At 38.7% G+C, this 15,711-nt stretch overlaps 1 protein-coding gene across 1 annotated transcript in view; it reads left to right on the forward strand.

Moving 5' to 3' along the window:
* PIEZO2 (piezo type mechanosensitive ion channel component 2) overlaps positions 1-15,711 on the forward strand; it is a gene marked incomplete at both ends in the record, with an annotated part of 307,245 nt that overhangs the window by 163,620 nt on the left and 127,914 nt on the right. The window contains one exon of the mRNA XM_084281658.1: positions 3,202-3,364. Within this exon, the coding sequence (XP_084137784.1) occupies positions 3,202-3,364 (163 nt within the window). The remainder of the gene's footprint in view (positions 1-3,201; positions 3,365-15,711) is intronic.

A 15,711-nucleotide genomic window follows, 5' to 3' on the forward strand; every position in this document is an offset into this window, starting at 1 on the left:
GCAAAATATGACCATGTGTGAATACGCAAATAAAGTGAGAAATGTTTGTGGAATGATTGCAGTATTTACCATTCTTTTTTGTACTGCCAGAGATAACAAGTGGGAATAACTGATTTTTGTTTTAGCTGTTGCTGTGAAGAACTGGGGAGCAAATCGCTTAGGGTTGAATGAAACAGTTTATTTTTCTGCTTTATAGAAGAATATACATTTCTTTATTTTCAAGTGATCTTTTGTTTCCTTTCTAATTATCACACTGAGGTCAATTTGTTTTCCTTTTCATGGGGAGATGGGGACAGTATACATTTGTGAATGGTTTTAGTGAATGAGCTATTCATGTGCAGAATTTCTCCCTGTTCTGTGGTTAAGTGTCACTGTTCAGCCTCTCTATTGCTAGCCTGAACTGCACATTACATCTTTCACAACAACATACGTAATGATTTATTTTGAAAAATCAGAGGCACTTGGTTTAGGTTAGTGGAAAGAAATGTGAGCCACGACAGAAGCAGTGCTCCCACAGGGGTCTCCCCTTGTTCTCAGGAGTAGGAGACGCTGAGGACGACCCAGCCTGGCTCCATGGGAGTACAATGTGAGGAAGGAGAACCTGGTGCAACTCAAAAGCACTGATTTTGAAGGCTTTATACTTGTTCATGTGGGCATGGTTGAAGCCGAGGATTTGTGCCTTAAGTTTAGACATGATGCAAAATTAATTTAAGACAGGACTCCATACCTGTGTACCAGAAAAGCCTTTTTATAAGGGTATTACATATACGCAATCCTTTTTTCAACGTAAGATTGGCAAATGTATACTATTCTTACACTAATTAAAACTAGTTTCATGTGGTTTTTTTTGTTTGTTTGTTTGTTTTTTTAACTCTTTCTAAAAAAAAATGCCCAAGCGATACTTTTCAGAATCAAGAATTCATATTCTATTGGGATATATTTAGGAACATAGCCTTAATAGGCAGTTTGCAGCATAGCAATAAGGATAAGTGAAAATAATTAGTTTTTGTTGTTGGGAATACTGGGTGTATTGTTGTTGGGAGTTTAGTTTATTAAAAGTTTATTTTTTACTACTTTCTGCCATAGCAGAAAGTGCAAACTCGGTGCCTTGACTAGCTAATCTTCAGTGACAATAAGAGCTACAACACTGCAAAATGAGCTGACATGTCAAGCTTTCATGTTCTGTAATGTTAAACAGATTGGCTGTCCTGTCATACCAGTTGCCTCTACAGCATTTATTTTTTGAAGCAGCAGCACAGGAAACGTGCAAGCAGTCCAGTGAGGACTTAGCCACCTAATTCTTTTACAAGCCTTCCAGGTTTTTTTTTTGTTTGTTTGTTTGTTTTTTGTTTTCTTTCTTCCTGCTTCAGTACTACTTGATGCCATTAATGAAATATTTTGAAGCTACTTAGCTGTCACAGCATGCATGACCATTCCAAATTAATCTACAACAGCAAAAAGCATGCAAGGAAGAAAGTTGCTGGTTGCACAATTGCAATTTCTTTCTTTTCCTTTTACAAGGAGTTGCAATTTCAAATCTTAATTATTTTTCCTTAGCTAGCACCTTATCTGTTTATTTTATGTCTGGCTCTGAGCGTGGGAAGAAAAAGAACTAGAGCTTGAATTTTCCCTCTCCTGTTTTGAACCAATTCTGTAGTACTTCAGAGTCTGTTTTGTAGTTGTGCTACAGTGCAATATCCCACTGAGCTGCACACTGGTCACTGCTTCCCATGATGCAGTCATTCCTACCTATTGAAACAATATTAAAGCTAGCCTCTGGTCACTTTATCCTACTTTATCTGGGCATAAACTGTTTGGCAAGATGCACAGAAGTGGAAAAACCTCGGTCAGCAGTAGTAATGGTTAAAAAAAAAAAAAAAAAGTAGGAATTGATTTTAATTTATATTAAAAAGATTCCAACAAGACAGCAAGGTTCCAAACAGTGGTCATGTCCTGATCACATAATAGGCATTTTAAATATTCCAGATCTGCTAGCAGGCTGGCTAATTGCAGCAGACGCAGGTAACTCCTTCACACATAGCTTTTTGTCTAAAAGCGTTATGGTAAAGAAAGGCCAAAGAGGATATCTTCTTTTCTATCTATAAGACAACTTAACAAGGTTTTATACCTTGGCAGCTTCAAGGCTATGAAGAGCCAGCCTAGCTCCCTCACCTAAACCCAAGGAGCTATACAGATGCTTCACCTGTCAGAACTGATTATTAGAAATAAAGCCCTAAAAAAATCTGTTAAAATCACAACTGCATATCTAAATTGTGTTAACTTCATGATTGGCAGGTACACGCTGTATATTTTCAAATCATTACAATTATATCCTTTCATTAATAAAAGTTAATAGTTCAGTAAGCACATGTAGCAACTTAACAAACTATTCATTGTGTCACTAAATCTGAATCCAAGTTCTCTATTTTAACAGTGAACCAAATTCTGACCCATAAAGCTATATTTCCCAGCCTAAACATTTAAGTCTACACAACAAAGCAGTGCAATTTCTTTTGTAAATACATGTCATTCAGTCTTGCAGATGTTAGAGAAGTTTTTCTAGATGGGGACCTAACTCTTTCTCAACATTTAAATATTAGTACTTAAGTGCTAATACTTAAATACTGGGGGAAAAGAGAGGTATTCAAGAGGTCTGGTTGAATAAAACATATTAACATATTAAAGTTGTAACATAATAAAGCATATTAAACATTACAGACCCAACCACGTCACCCCTCAGGAGTGATGTGAATGCTATCTTGTATTTGCTTGACCACCCTGGTAGAGCTGGATGCTATTGTCTGTGCCAAGAGTGGCAATAGAGGGATAGTGATTAACACACATGGATCTTCTAGGAACTCACCCAAAATGTTTCCTGTTGTATTTGAAAGACATTCCTCTGTTGCTCACCACAAAATTGATTCAGACTTGTGTTAATCAAAATACTAAGTATCAATAAAATATGTGAACTCTCAGTGGAAAATCCTTTATTCTGTACTTCTGGAGAGCAAAAATTGCTGCTTGTCTAAAGTTCCTTGATCTTCTTCATATTTCCAGTATTCTGCAGCACTCTTATTACTGTGTTTTGGGGGTTTTTGTTTGCCTTGAGCTAACTTTCTGTTCCAGTTGAAAATGTCATTAGAAGTAACAAATGTTTCTTTGTTGTTCTTTTTTTTTTTTTTTTTTTTTCATCCCATACAGTGTGAAAGGAGCAGATGCTGGCAACGTGATCAGACTATTTGTACCAGACATTGGGATGTTCATTGCAAGCCTGACAATATGGCTCCTCTGCCGCAGCATGGTTCAGAAGCCAGTAACTGAGGACGCAGCACAATGCAACACGCAATTTGAAAATGAAGAAATGGTATCAAATACACATTTCTGTCTGTCTGTACAGCTTATAGCTAACAGTGAGCTTTGGTATTCTTGTTCAAGTTGTATTCTGAAATGGTTTGTGAGCATGACATATGCTACGTAAATTTACTTTCAGGAAACTAAACAATTGATTTTGAAGTGGAAAAGCTTCTGTTGTTAATGTCTTGAGAAAACAAAGCAGAATGTGGAAAGTGATAGATTTGCTACTGGAGTTTTCGAATTATTCTGATTGAACAGATGATCACAGCAGTTGATCACAAGGTGTTTTTTCACCAGAGCTGCTGGTCACCTCTGACAAGTTTTTGTTACATACATTGCTCAGTTTCTTATATAGCATCCATATTTCCAAACTCTGTATTGAAGAATATCAGCAGCATTTGAGTGATGATCAGAAATGACTCTCTTAGAGAAGAGAGATTGTGCATTACATTTGTGGAATAAGTTACCTAAAACAGTGGTTATACAAACAGTGGAATAAGCTTGATGATGATTTTTGCGAATGGTTTAGCTGGAACTGTTGACGTGCTGGTGAGAAGAAGAATGGCAGAGACACTGAATGCAGAAAATTCCACAGAAAGAGGGAAACAATTTTATAATATTAAAAGCCACAGTGGGAATTTAGCCCAGGGTGCAGAGGGATTCGCACTACTACTCTTAACATGTTTTTTATCAGACTGTCTAGCATGTCTTGCGTCTCATTTTCTCTCTTGTTTTACGTATGGGTGGAATGTTTTTTTTTCTTTTCTCTCAAAACTCAAGTTCTAGGGGAGACAGTTAAAAGTTGCTCACTTCCAATAGAAATTGCTCTCTGAAGTGGGTAAAACATTTAGGGGATCAACTGCCCATTTTGGTGCTACTGGAGAGGGGCAAAAATCTGTGTGTTGCTATGTTGTCTGGACTGTGATATTGCCAGCAGCTAGGCAGGTTTCTAGCACAAGACAGATCAGTGTCAAGACTGTGCTTTACACTCGGTTGCTTATAATTCTTATGGGCTCTCCTTACATCTGAGAATTGCCTGAAGATTGCACCTTTTAACTACACACTGGAGAATACGTAGACTTTGGTGTGATCAGAAAACATGAGGTTTTGCCCTGTCTCCGGGAAGCCAGTTTTATTAGCTTTAAATCTGCTTTATCACTGGGGCGGTGCAGAATGGGTTTAGCAGCAGAAAAGAATCTGGGGCTGCGTCCATAAGAGCAGACACCTGAAGAACTGAGAAGAGTGGCTAATTGGCACATTTTGTGTTCAGTCTTTCTCTCTTAAAAGAGCTACTTTTTACCAAAGTGGGCTCTGAGAGACTTTTATGAAGCCCTTGATCTCATGGATAGAAAATATGTTTGCATGTGCATAAAACAGGAGTAATCTGATAGCAGAAACTCAAAAGAAAGACAAAAGGACACGCTGAGGTTCCTCTGAATCTAGACAATGATGTTTAAATACTCACTTTTGGGTTAGTTCAGAGCCTAGAGTCTGGGTAGGAGAAGGGAGCTCAGTCTCCTGGAGGAGATGGGTTCTGGCTGCCAGGCTGCATTCAATAGACTCTGCCTGGAATGCAAGGAAAAAACTGAGCTAACCAGCACTGATCACCCAGAACAGAGGGCAGCTTTAAATTGGATGGTCATAGACTCGCAGCTACCTCAAGGCAATCCACTGGTGCAATTAAATGTGCCAGAATATTCCACAAAGGTAGAGTGTGTGGGAGAAGAAAGAGAAAACTTTGACTGCAAAGAAATACTTATGCTGGGCAGATGGAAATCTGCATAAATATATTTTACTTCTTCACATCAAAACCCAGCAAATATTATTTATATTCTGTGATCTGTATGTATTATAGATTATTTAGTGAACACAGCAGCTGTGTTTAGATATAGTGGCACCAAAAATTCTTCTTTTTTTTTTTTTTTTAAATGTAATAGTTACTGTCATGTGAGGTGATCCCCAGTGCTTTGAGAAATTCTGATCTTCACAGCTGAAATGATGGATCTACATCAGAACAAACTGCTTGTTTTTTAAAAATAGAGTGAAATGGAGAGTGGAAAATTAAATACCCATTAAACACATTTTTCCAAACTTCAGCTTTCTCTTTGTAGGTGTCTGCATATAACATCCTGGAATCTTTTCTGCCAGTTAGGAGAAGGCTGCAGAAGCAGCTGAATCCGCTAGGAATTGGCAGGGCTGACTGTAAGGAACCTAATGCATATGCAGAACATGCAGCTGAGTGTCTGAATTTTCGAAAATATTGGCATAGTATGAAATGAGCCCAAATCATGTGGGTTTTACTTGATAATTTTCAATTCTTCATTAGTAAAGTCCACTGGAAAAGGCAAAAGTAATTGATCAGTTCTTTGACTTTGGCATTAGCTGGCTGTGTCTGTGTATTGCCATGGCTCTGTACTGATGCTGTAACTCCATTGAATTAGCAAACACTAAATGAGTTACAGCAATAACTGCCCTACAAACAAACGCTTCAGGAGGAGTGTTGAGCTTGGTACTGTGCCTCCAAGGGAAATAGTCCTGGGTTTATTAGACCAACGCTACAGCCAATTCCAGAGTTGAAGAGATTTTGCTGAGAGTTCCTGCCACCATTCATCAGAGATTCATGATATGAGATTTTGTTAAGAATGCATCAGCTGATTTGAGCAGTTTCAACAGAACTGTAAGAGAGGTGGCTTTTCAGGTTGCCAGATGCCTCGCCACGGGTAGTTCTGTACATTAAGAAATCAGCACTCTGACTTACAAGCAAAAGCAGAGAATTTGTTGTACAACTTTACCTTTTTGTGTGATATTTCTTACCCTGAGCAATTCTCAGACCTCTGCGGTTTGGGGGAGCATGGAATACTTTGGAAACAGACTAAATTAAAAGAAGAATGGGTAGTGTTCCTACTCCTTCCAAAATTAACATATAAGAAAACCTTAAATAATTGCTTTAGTATTTCTGAAAGTGACCTTTTCAAAGCTCTGTGTGAATCCATCACATCTCAGTTTTTACATGGATATGCAGAAAAAAATCCTGGAGTTGAGTAGCAGTTTGTGGTACTTGACTCTTTGCTGTACTTTATCATGGCAGTAGCCTCCAGAAACCAGCTGCAGAGCACAATGGATCGGATTGCTCACAGGTTAAGATGCAACTCAAAATGAGAAAAAGTATCAGAATCTAAATTAAGGACAACAAGGATTCATTGAAAAATGGATGTCCTTCTTCATTATACTGCATCTAACTTTAAGGGAAACAGATCTCCACCAGAAAAGTGTATTCTACAGAACAGAACTAGGGGGAGGAGGTTGGAAGGCAGTGAGAGACTCTCAATTATTTGTAAGTAACGCTATCCCAGGAATAAGCAAAGAGTGTGGTTTTAATTAACAGTGAGTCATGAAGTAGGAAGGTCTGCCAGATACCAGGCTGCAGTCCAACTCATTACCACCCTAAATGGTTGCACACTTGGAGCAAACGTGTCTGCAGGCCTTTTTTATTAGGGCTCAGAAAATTTAAAGCAGGTGAATTCAGCTGGAGACAGGCCCGGATTGCAAATGCCGAAAAGCACAATGCCAGTCACGAGGTGTAAAAGGTGAAAGAAAATGAGAGAGAACAGTCAACTCCCAGCTGCAGCTGAAAGTATGACATTTTTGATTTGGTGCAGATGGTGGCTTATATGCCAAAATGCAGATTCAGTATATACAGTCTGATAGGTATTAGAAAGGAAGTAGCTTTTTCTCGAGACCGTGGATGAATTGCCTGATATCATAAGTGACAGGGAAAAAAAAAATCCTAGTGAGATTGCATAACTTCAGCTTTACAAGAGGTGTTGATCTTAATTGAAATAAACAGATGTAGTATTCAGTGCAGCTTCTTCCATGGCACTTGCTGCCTTGCCTGTTCAAGCTTGTTTCTCATCCACGCTCTTCTAGAAAGTAAAGGGGACCGCTGGGTCTAGACTTCATTCCATAATCTGAGGCTAGCATGATCCCAAAGCCTTCGCCCCTCTCCTTTTCTGTGGAAGACAGAAATTTGTTTGGGACCTCAAAAAGAAAAAGAAAAAAATACCTAGAGGAAATTGTTTTAAAATAAACTAAATTGTGGGAAGAACATGAGGAGAGCTTGGCTTGGGCTGGAATTGGGAGATTCTCACTTCAGCCACAAACTTGTTTTGTGTCCTTGAGCCTATTACTTCATCTCAGCTTCTGTGTCCCTTGGCAAACAGGGACAGTCATAATGCTGTTTTCCAACTTTGTCTTTCTAAGCAGTAGACTGAGAGGCTAGGGCTATTTGTCCTACGCCTACATCAGGCACGTAGTACGTTGAGAGCTCTCTTGATCCAGGTCTCACAGTGCAACTGCGATATGTACTGCGATATGTATAGGCAAGCTCTGAGAGCTACACATGTTCCATGCTTTGTACAAGGACTTCAAAGTCTAAAACTTGCCCATTTAGACCAGTGTCCTTGCTGTACAGGAAATAGCTGATACCTTGTGGGTAACCACAATAAGCAGATAAGAGATAACCTGTTTTCCCCATCTCTGACATTGCAATTTATCCTGATCTCTCCTAGTAAGAGACTGGCTTTAATCCTAAAACATGTGGTTTCATATCCCTTCCAAAAATTTTATTGTTAATTATAGCTACTCTGGATAATCTTGTTAAACATATAATTATCCAGTCCCTTTTAAAACCTCATTAATTTCTTGGCTTAGGTAGCATCATGAAGCAAAGACTTCAATGATTTAATAACTCCTCTCTGATTTTCTTTTAAATTTAACACCCTTTAATTTTATAGAACATCCCTTGTATTACATGTTGTAAAACAAGGTGAGATGGTATAAGAAAAATTAAATTATTTATTATCTGACATATTTTTTTTCTTTAAAAGGTAAGCAATCCCTGTACTTTTTTTTTTTTTTTTTTACATTTCTTTGGTCATTTTCATTATTTGTTCTCTGAAACAGATGTAGTTCTGCAATATCCTCTTGAGCTACAGGTAATATCAATGCCTCAGCATTACAGGCAAGGTTTATTGTTGATCTGAATGATGGCATTATTTCATTCTTTGTTAGACTCAGAGACTGTTAGATTGGGTGAATCTACTAGTGCATCATCTACCTGAACATCCTGTGTAATATGAAGAACTAGTTCAGACTAGGGCACAATTTTAAGAAAGATCTTATGTCCCATTCCTTGTAATTGCTGATGCCTCACTATTTTTTGTGCCTGCAGGTCTCCTTTGAACTTTTTACAGTGGGGCCCATCACCCTGTTTAGATGATGATCATCCTATTTTCCTGGGATGAGCATAGTTTTATTGAGGTTATTTATTGCTTTGTATTTATCTTAATGTAACTTTATTTTATCAGAATCAAACATTCACCTGCCTTGATTAGCTCTCAGTGACATGGAGCCCTATGTCCATAACTTCCCTAGACATCTCCTGTATGCTACATCTGCTCCTTCACTATTTGCTTTTCTTCAGAGACAGTAAATAAGCATTCCAGCTATTGCAGAAAATGCTACAAGTGAGAAAAGAGGGAAAAATAATTTTTCAGATAGGAAAGGAACTTTTGGGATTCTTTTAGCTTCCTGATGACACCTCATTTGTTTTTTATTTTTTTCCTCTTTACCTTGTCTTTTTTTTTTCTTTTTCATTGCCATTTCTATTTACTATAGCATTAGCTCACCTTTTCTAATAAAAATTATAAATGTTACAATAATAATAAAATATTATTATAAACATTATAGACATTAGAAGTATTTCTTCAGCTTTGACCTCTGGAGAACTGGTCCAGAACCAGTTAGTCTTAGTGTGCTTCGAACGTGGTGTGAGTAAGATTTAATACCTTATTTCTGTGGTTTAAAGACAGTAGGTGAGGTTCCCTTATCACTATGCTTGCAGTGTTTGTAGTAGTGAAGTTTGCCAGACCTTACCCAGCTGCCTCCCTCAGTAACGACTCAAATGCATCTTATCTTAACAGGGGTCAAAAGTTTACAAGTTACATTAGCTTCTTGTTTGATGCACATGTCTTTGGATAAGTCTTAACGCAAATATGCAATTACACTACAACAGTGCTTCAGCAACATAATGTTGTATAGTGCAATATGTTACGTTTTACCAAATGCTGTTAGCCTGTTCAGCATGAAACCTGTCCTGTTTAGCATGCACCTGTCCTGATTTGGTTAGAAAGAGGACAGATGTGTGATGAAATTATTCCTGTGGCAGCTCTTCATTGGGCTTACTGGTTTGCCCTCCTAACAGTCCTCAGTTCTGAGTGTTGAGGTACAATGCTGTCAGCCAGGAGAGCAAAATACTGGGATATTGTTTCCTTTGGACATTCTAAGTGATGAATAACACAATTCAAGAAGGGATCTGAATTGACTCTCCTAGTGTTCCAGGCAGCTGTATCATACAATTCCCTCTGGAAGGCTGGAAGCACCATCTTGAACACAGGGCAGTTTTTCTTCATCCCATTGCTCTTGGCACAGTCATGTTCTATAATTTTGTTTTTCTGGTGGTTAGAAAACCTCTAATTTAGGTTGTACATGTATTCATAACTGCATTATAACCCTTTTAGTTCGTGTGCTCTTTTGATTCAATATATTCTTTCCTTGTCCAGCATTTATTTCCCTGATATTTTGGGAGAAAAGATTTATTTCTTGGTTGCTTGTTTTGTAAGATGAAAGAAGTCAAGCAATTTTGGATTCTGTTGTAGGTTAGATATTCTATTCTCCTGTTCATCCCAGTAATCTGTGGCTCTATAGAGCAGTACTAGAAAAGTACACAGGCTACATCTATAAGAGCTGAGGCAATACTGCAATAACCACAGCATTCCAGTTGGGCTATTTATTGTGCTTCTCAGCAAGATGGATAATGGTACAATGTGTATATTTCTTAGTCCAGGAATTACTGCATATGGGTGCTATGCAGCTTCACATACCTGCAGTAGCTCATTTAGAGTTTGTACTGAATTGTGCCTTGTAGTCATAACCCGACTCTTCCTATTTCCTTTTCACTAAAACACCATGTTTAAGCATCTCAGGCCAAACCACTAAATTCTGCCTGTGAGTTCCCTTCTCTTTTGCATTTGGCTTATATACCTAACAGCTTTTTGAAGCTGAGATGTGAAACTGTATTTCCATATTTGCCAAGTGAGTCTTGTGCTGAAATCACTTGATGTTTGCTCAGGTGCGGTAGGTACATTGGGAAGTGAAATAATCTTTGGTCCTCTCAGTACAATATCTATTGTATACAGGATTTAATGAGTTGTCTTCCTGTTATGCTGCTTCACAACTATGGTCATCTTTCTTTCTTTTTCTTTTTTTTTATTTTTTTTTTATTTTTTTCATTTCCTCTGAATCTCTAAATGACTCTTCCAGTAAATACCCTGATCATTTTTTTGTAATGAATGACTCTTTCCCAAAAGAGATTTTGCTATTGCAATTCATGTCAGTCATTACTATTAAGTCCTACAAAGACATTGACAGCTATTCTTGATGGCACATCCCTGCCAATTTTATGTAGTTCTATGTAGACTGTAAACACAAGATTTAGCATGTTTTAGATCAGTTATAAAATTCTTAATTAAGATCATAGGACTTAAAGTTAATTTAGGACTTTTCAGTGTAATATGAATTCTAGAGTACCATTCAAATTCCAAAATGCCTCTCTCTTATTACTTAACAAATGCTTATTGCAGTTGTCTCACATTTGATTAGTTCTGCTCATTTAGCAGATTTATTTATTTTCCCTGAAGTTATTCAGTGAAGTACTGATTGAGTATAGACTGCAGAGTCCTGAGAGTGGTTTTCTTCTTCTGTCTGGGCTTGTGGTCCACAGCCCTCCCTCCTCTATGCATGTGTAGGGGAAGGTTCTGTTGACCCATCTGAGCTTGCTTTGGACACTAAATGAGCACTTCTTCTTAAGGAAGATCCACTTGCTGGGCAGCCCCATTTCTACAATTCCCCAGTTGAATGACATGGAAATTATTAGTATGAAAGTTTTTGTATCTATTCTGTGGTTGAAAAAGCAGGCAGGCTCCTATTCTCACATGTTGATGCTTTAGGAGGACTGTGGAGTTCCCCACTTTCTTGCAAAATTAGAAATTCAATAAATGATTACCTTAGTGTGGTTTAGTATTAATGGCAGGTTAAACCTCCAGTCATTTATATTCCATAAGGGTTTGCAGTTCCTTTGATGGTAAAATAAATAGCACTTAAATCTCTGTTTCCAGACTCATAGTTGGGTCTGTCTAGAGAATATTATGTTATTCTGATTAATTTTTCTATATGCATTTTTAGGGTATATTTAGAGCTGCTGCTGCTACTACTAGTTAGGTAATGAATTCCTCCTAGTCCTGTAACTATCTAATTTCTTAAAATTTATATTTAAGAGCTTTTTGGATACAAAAAGGCTTTTTGAGCAAGCTTAAAAGTAGGAACTGAGCCATGTTTTGATATGGTCCATCTCAACTTAGTGCACCAGCTTAGGCACTGTGAAGGAAATTGAACTAAAACCATGTGATAGTAGAGAGGGAGTCTATTCCTATAGCTCTTCTGGCACTAACATGGTTGAATCATATGGCTTGTCTCAGGTGATTCCTAAACCCAGCAGTTCAATATGTGTTACATTTTTTTTTTTAAATGAAGGGGAAATCCAGAAGATTGGTCATAGTAACAGCTTGAATGGCTTATAAAAGATGTCTAATAAAGTGTTTCTATGCTGCTCTGTCACAGGTACAGAATAAAAACACGATCTCTAGCTAAAGGTGACAAAGTAGTTACAAGGTAAGGCTGCTGCGGAGGGGGCCCAGGAAGGAACAGGCTCCAGAAAGCGTCTGCTTCCTGGGGTGAGTTCTGCAGCCCTGATGGTAATGCAGAGGCAGCATGAGTGTGCTTAAATCAGCGAGCTCCAGCCCTGCTCCTCCAGAGGTTGTTCCAGGCTCTCGCTCATAAAGGCCCTGTGCAGAGTGCAACCACAGGACGGGCAGGTTGCCTTGGGAGCAAGGGGTTGTCAGCCCTGGGGTGCTGCTGGGATGCGTGGTTTCTGCCATCTCAGGTACTGCTGCCTGCGTTGGTTTAACCTGGCAGGCAGCTCAGCACCATGCAGCCATTTGCTCACTCCCCTCCGGTGGGATAGGGGAAAGAATCAAAAAGAGGTAAAAGTGTGAGAACTCATGTCAAGGACAGCATAATAAGAATAAAAATAATAATAATTAAAAAAAAAAAAAAAAAAAAGACAAGTGATGGACAACATGATTGCTCATCTCTCAACAACTGATGCCCAGCCAGTCCCCAGGCAATGGTAGCTTCCCTGGCCAAATCCACCCTTGGTTTTATTTTTCAGCATGGTGACACACAGTGTGGGACATCCCCTTGGCCAGACTGGGCAGCTGTCCTGGCTGTGCCCCCCCCCAGCTCCTGGTGCACCGCCAACCTTCTGTCTGGCAGGGCAGCATGAAGAGCAGAAAGGCCCTTGGCTCTGTGCGAGCACTGATCTGCAGCAACTGAAACATCCCTCTGTTATCAACACCGTTCTCATGAAAAATCCAAAACGTGGCACTGTACCAGCTACTAGGAAGAAAATTAACTGTATTGCAGCTGAAAGAGGACACTACTACACAATCTAATTGCAGGTCGTATTTCTACTGCCTGTGATCCACACACTGGAAAAAAAAAGTGTCATCTCAACATTGGCTTGGATAATGAGGCTCATCACTGCAACTCTCTGTAGCTTTTCAGATGCCCACATAATATATACATAAATTGAGCTGACACAGCAGAATCCATTTAACCTTTGTTAAAAGTTCTGGAAGCAACATCTTAAAAAAAAAAAAAAAAAAAAAAAAAAAAAAAAAAAGTTGGCAAAGTTCACCTAGCTGTACATTTTTCTCAGGCTTATTTTTCATTTTCACACTCCTCTCTGTTTATTTCCTGGTACTGGCTGGGAGGAAATGTCAAAATACTGCAAAAGAAGCTATTTGTACAGCATTTATCAGCCAACTGGAGGGAGGAAGCACCTGAACTCTCATGAGAACTTACTCTTGTGAGCTTAGCAGCACACGCTTGAAAGGTGCTGATAATTAATGCAATGCATTCACAGGCATAGAATTTGTGTTCATTTGGGGAGACTTACGTATCCTTAGTTAGTTAAAATTTTGTTGCTCATTTGGATTTTTGAATCATTGCATTCCTTTCCTTTCTAGAATTGTAAAGTCAATAAAAAAGCAAATTTGTGAAATTGTGTTTACAGAGACAATAGCAGTAAACACAGGTACAAAGCAAGGAATGTTCTGAAGCAAGAATGGGCTTTTAGTTGGAGTTAGAGCTTCCTGTTAGTAAATATATCTCTGGGACTAGAGGATATCTTTATGCAGCAGTGTTTATACTGTACCAGATGAAACATGTAAAAGTTTGATGTTAATAAACCAGCCCCCAAAGTAGCTAATGGACATTCTGGCCCTGGCTGCAATAGTAGCTGCTGTAGCTGCCACAGAGGCGATACTGTTTCCCTGCCTGTGCTCTATCTCAATTTGGCAGTTTAAAAAAATGTTTTACAATAAATACTCCTGGGACTTGCACACGATTGCTGAAAAACCTAAACTGCATTTAGACTGTTTATAAAAAGTCCTGGGGCCCTGCTCTGCAGAGCAAAGGTCATGGAAACACATGTTTATGACTTCACAAATGCTCTATACTCCGTGAATGAAGAAGTTTATTTGATTTAATCAGCATCCACAGGGATCCTGTAATTGCATAATAAGTAATTTATTATGGAAGTAAAAGTATTTTTCTAACTGTAGCCTATGTAGCATGGGTTTGTAGCTTTGGACTAATCCACGTAGTAAAAAGAGCTTTGCAAAACAGTCTGACTGAAGTAATGGTGTTCTATGATGAGCGTGTACTTGCATGGCTATTTAATCATCAGAAAGTGTTAAAACAACAGGCACATTATCACCATGCTGGATGTAAAAGCTGTTCACTGTTTGCCTGCCATTGGCAATTTGAAGTGTTTGATGTGAAAAGCTGGAAAACTGTCGCAGCTAATCCAGTTGGTTGGTGGTGGATATGAAACCAGGGGAATCTAAAGTTTGTCTTTTTGATATACACTGGAACGTGGCCTTTCAGCTACTTCAGAAAAGGAACACGGCCTTCCGGCTACTGCACTTCACCTTGGATACCAAATTGCAAAGGGATATGCTTGTATACAAAAAGTGAAACCTATGGTTGTTTATCTCTCAAAGACTTTTCACTGAAATAGTCATTGACTAGGGCGTGAATAAGACCACTACAAGATAGAATAAAGGTAAGGACATCCTTAAAAGCACTTCTGAATAGCAAAGAGAGATGCAGAAACTGATCAAGTTTGTTAGCAGAAACTAACCCCCTAATTTGTGCCCATTGCCTCTTGTGGTACCCAGTAACTGTAGAAGAAGAAGCAGGCACAGGCTCTGAGCCCCAGGCCGCACTTGTGTGCTGTGCGGGTGGCCGAGCACTGGCACAGGCTGCTCAGAGAGGTTGTGGGGTCTCCTCATGGAGACCTTCAGAAGCCGCCTGGCAGTGGTGCTGGGCACCCTGCTCTGGGTGGCCCTGCTGGGGCAGGGGGCCTCTAGGCCAGCCTCACCAAACTCGTCAACTTTCAAGTTTTTAGCTATGCTTAAAATACCTCAGTTCATGGAAAGTTTGGACCATCATCTCCTTCTCATCAGTATCCTAGCTGAGTGAAGTAGTCTCCCTCCTAGTGCTTTTCCTTGGCCATGCTGTTTCATGTGTGTCAGTACCAGATTATTAATGTCGAACTGTTAAGACAAAATGTAGCCTAAAGGTTCTTCTGATCAATGAAACAAGAGTGATTAGTCTTGTCAAGTAAAAAAAAAATATATATATATATTTTATATATATATATATATATATATGATCCTTCTCATCATGATAGGAAAATCTAACAAAAAAAAAAATCTGATGACAGCGAGGTGTGAAATTCAGCTTTCGGCACCTGCGATGAGGGGGAAAAGACAGTAAACATTAAAGTCCCAGCTTTCATTGGGCTGTTTTTATGTGATTTTCTTACTTCTCTGTCCTTGTATTTATTTTGTTCTTGAAAGTATTGCATTTTTTCCTCCAATTTATACTTGAAAATATTTTAAATGTTACATTTTTCCCTCAAGAACTTCTACTTCCATATGGATAATATATTTTTATTTTCTCTTGTGACTCTTCAGATTTTCATGTCTTGTTCCTGCATATGTAAAGTACTATCTTAGCAATTTATACAGAACTCTATTCATTCTAAGCTGTAGAAAATGTATCACTCTTGTCTTCATGTTCAGTGATAGAAGAAGACTCTTGATAGAGAAG

This window comes from Netta rufina, assembly GCF_964035555.1.
Source record: "Netta rufina genome assembly, chromosome: 2".
NCBI lineage: Eukaryota > Metazoa > Chordata > Aves > Anseriformes > Anatidae > Netta > Netta rufina.